We start from the raw sequence: 1,344 nt of genomic DNA, 5'->3' as shown, positions 1-1,344 counted from the left end.
CCCACCTCAGATGTGCCCAGGTACTCCCCCAAAAGCAGCCCGTGCCCCCTCCTCATCCTCACTGGCCACACCTGGACCTGTCCCAAGCACTGCCCATCTAGGACAGGGCCAAGCCACKGATCCCCTGCCCTGCCAGGTMCCACCGACCCCATCCTGAGTCCTGCTGTGACCTCCTGGGGGAACAAACACGGAGGCAAAGGCAGATCCTTTATTGGAATCGTGCTGGAGGGGGCCCAGCAGGCACAGCCACCTTGGATGGGGCGGGGGAAGTTACAAGGCTCTGGGGGGCCCAGCAGGGGGTCCTGGGGGCTCCCGATGGAGGCAAATGTGATGGGCAGGTTCAGCTGCACTCCTCCAAGCTTAGACGGTCGAACAGGTACTCGCCGAGCCCGGCTGGGCCCCCCCCGGGTCCGGTGGCCCCCCCGACGAGGCGTCGCAGGTTGGTGGCATGGTCCCCCAGTGCCTTGATGGCCTTCACCTGCTCGTCCAGGTAGTGGGACTCCAGGAAGTCACAAAGCTGCAGGACAAAGGAGGAGAGGGGATATGGGGGAGGCGAGGGATCCCCGGGAGCAGACGGAGATTCCAGGAGAGGCACGGGAAAAGGGAGGAATCGGGAGCACGCCGGGGGGTCGGACCCGTGAGGGGCAGGGAGGGGGTAAAGGCAGAGCGAGGGGCAGTGAGGGGCAGGGAGGGGGTAAAGGCAGAGCAGCACTCACGTGGGGGTCGCTCTTCTCGGCAGCCAGGCCGTGCAGCTCCAGCAGCGCCTGGTTCACCGATTTCTCCAGCTGCAGCGCCGCTTCCAGCGCCTCCAGCGCCGATCCCCAGSCATCCCGCTCCGGCTTCTGCGGGGCACGGGCGGTCACCCGAGGAGCCCAGGTAGCTCGGGGCCGACCCGCTCCCCGCCGCAGCCGCCGCCCGCCCCCACCTTGATGTCCTGCAGCAGAACGCGGCCGCCGCGGCGCGTCTGGAAGCGCAGGAGCCCCTCGGCGTGTTCCCGCTCCTCCCGCGACTGCTCCAGGAAAAACCGGGCCAGSCGCGGCAGGGCCACATCGTCTCTCTCGAAGTAAAACCCCTGCGGGAGAGACGGAAGGGAGGAGAGGTCAGGGGGAGGCCCCCAACAGCCCCCCCAAGATTCACCGGATTGCGCGCCGCCCCCACCAGCACCGGGAGCGGGTTTTGACGGGGAGGAGGAGGTGGTTCCGCAAGCCCGGGGTCGGGGGTCCCGAGCCACCCCTACCATAGAGAGATAGATGTAGGAAGCGTGAAGCTCCATGTTGGCCATGCGGTTGACGGCGGCTTCGCAGTCACGGTGGTAGTTCTGGCGGATCTGGGAGTCCATGGCGG

The 1,344-nt window shown here is 67.4% G+C and overlaps 1 protein-coding gene across 1 annotated transcript; it reads right to left on the bottom strand.

Annotated features, from left to right (window-relative positions):
- Positions 1-193: 193 nt before the first annotated feature.
- Positions 194-1,339, bottom strand: FTL (ferritin light chain). The gene is made up of 4 exons (XM_057387832.1): positions 1,238-1,339; positions 926-1,072; positions 717-842; positions 194-517 (listed from the first exon to the last, which is right to left on the bottom strand). The coding sequence occupies exons 1-4, from the start codon at positions 1,337-1,339 to the stop codon at positions 341-343; spliced, it is 552 nt and encodes a 183-aa protein (XP_057243815.1). The 3' UTR covers positions 194-340.
- Between the last annotated feature and the right edge of the window lie 5 nt (positions 1,340-1,344).

The sequence above is a fragment of the Malurus melanocephalus genome, unplaced genomic scaffold (assembly GCF_030028575.1).
Source record: "Malurus melanocephalus ecotype Western Australia unplaced genomic scaffold, MMel_1.1 scaffold_1397, whole genome shotgun sequence".
Taxonomy (NCBI): domain Eukaryota; kingdom Metazoa; phylum Chordata; class Aves; order Passeriformes; family Maluridae; genus Malurus; species Malurus melanocephalus.
Note: the sequence above shows the minus strand (reverse complement) of the source record. Positions and strands in the feature narration are given on the sequence as shown.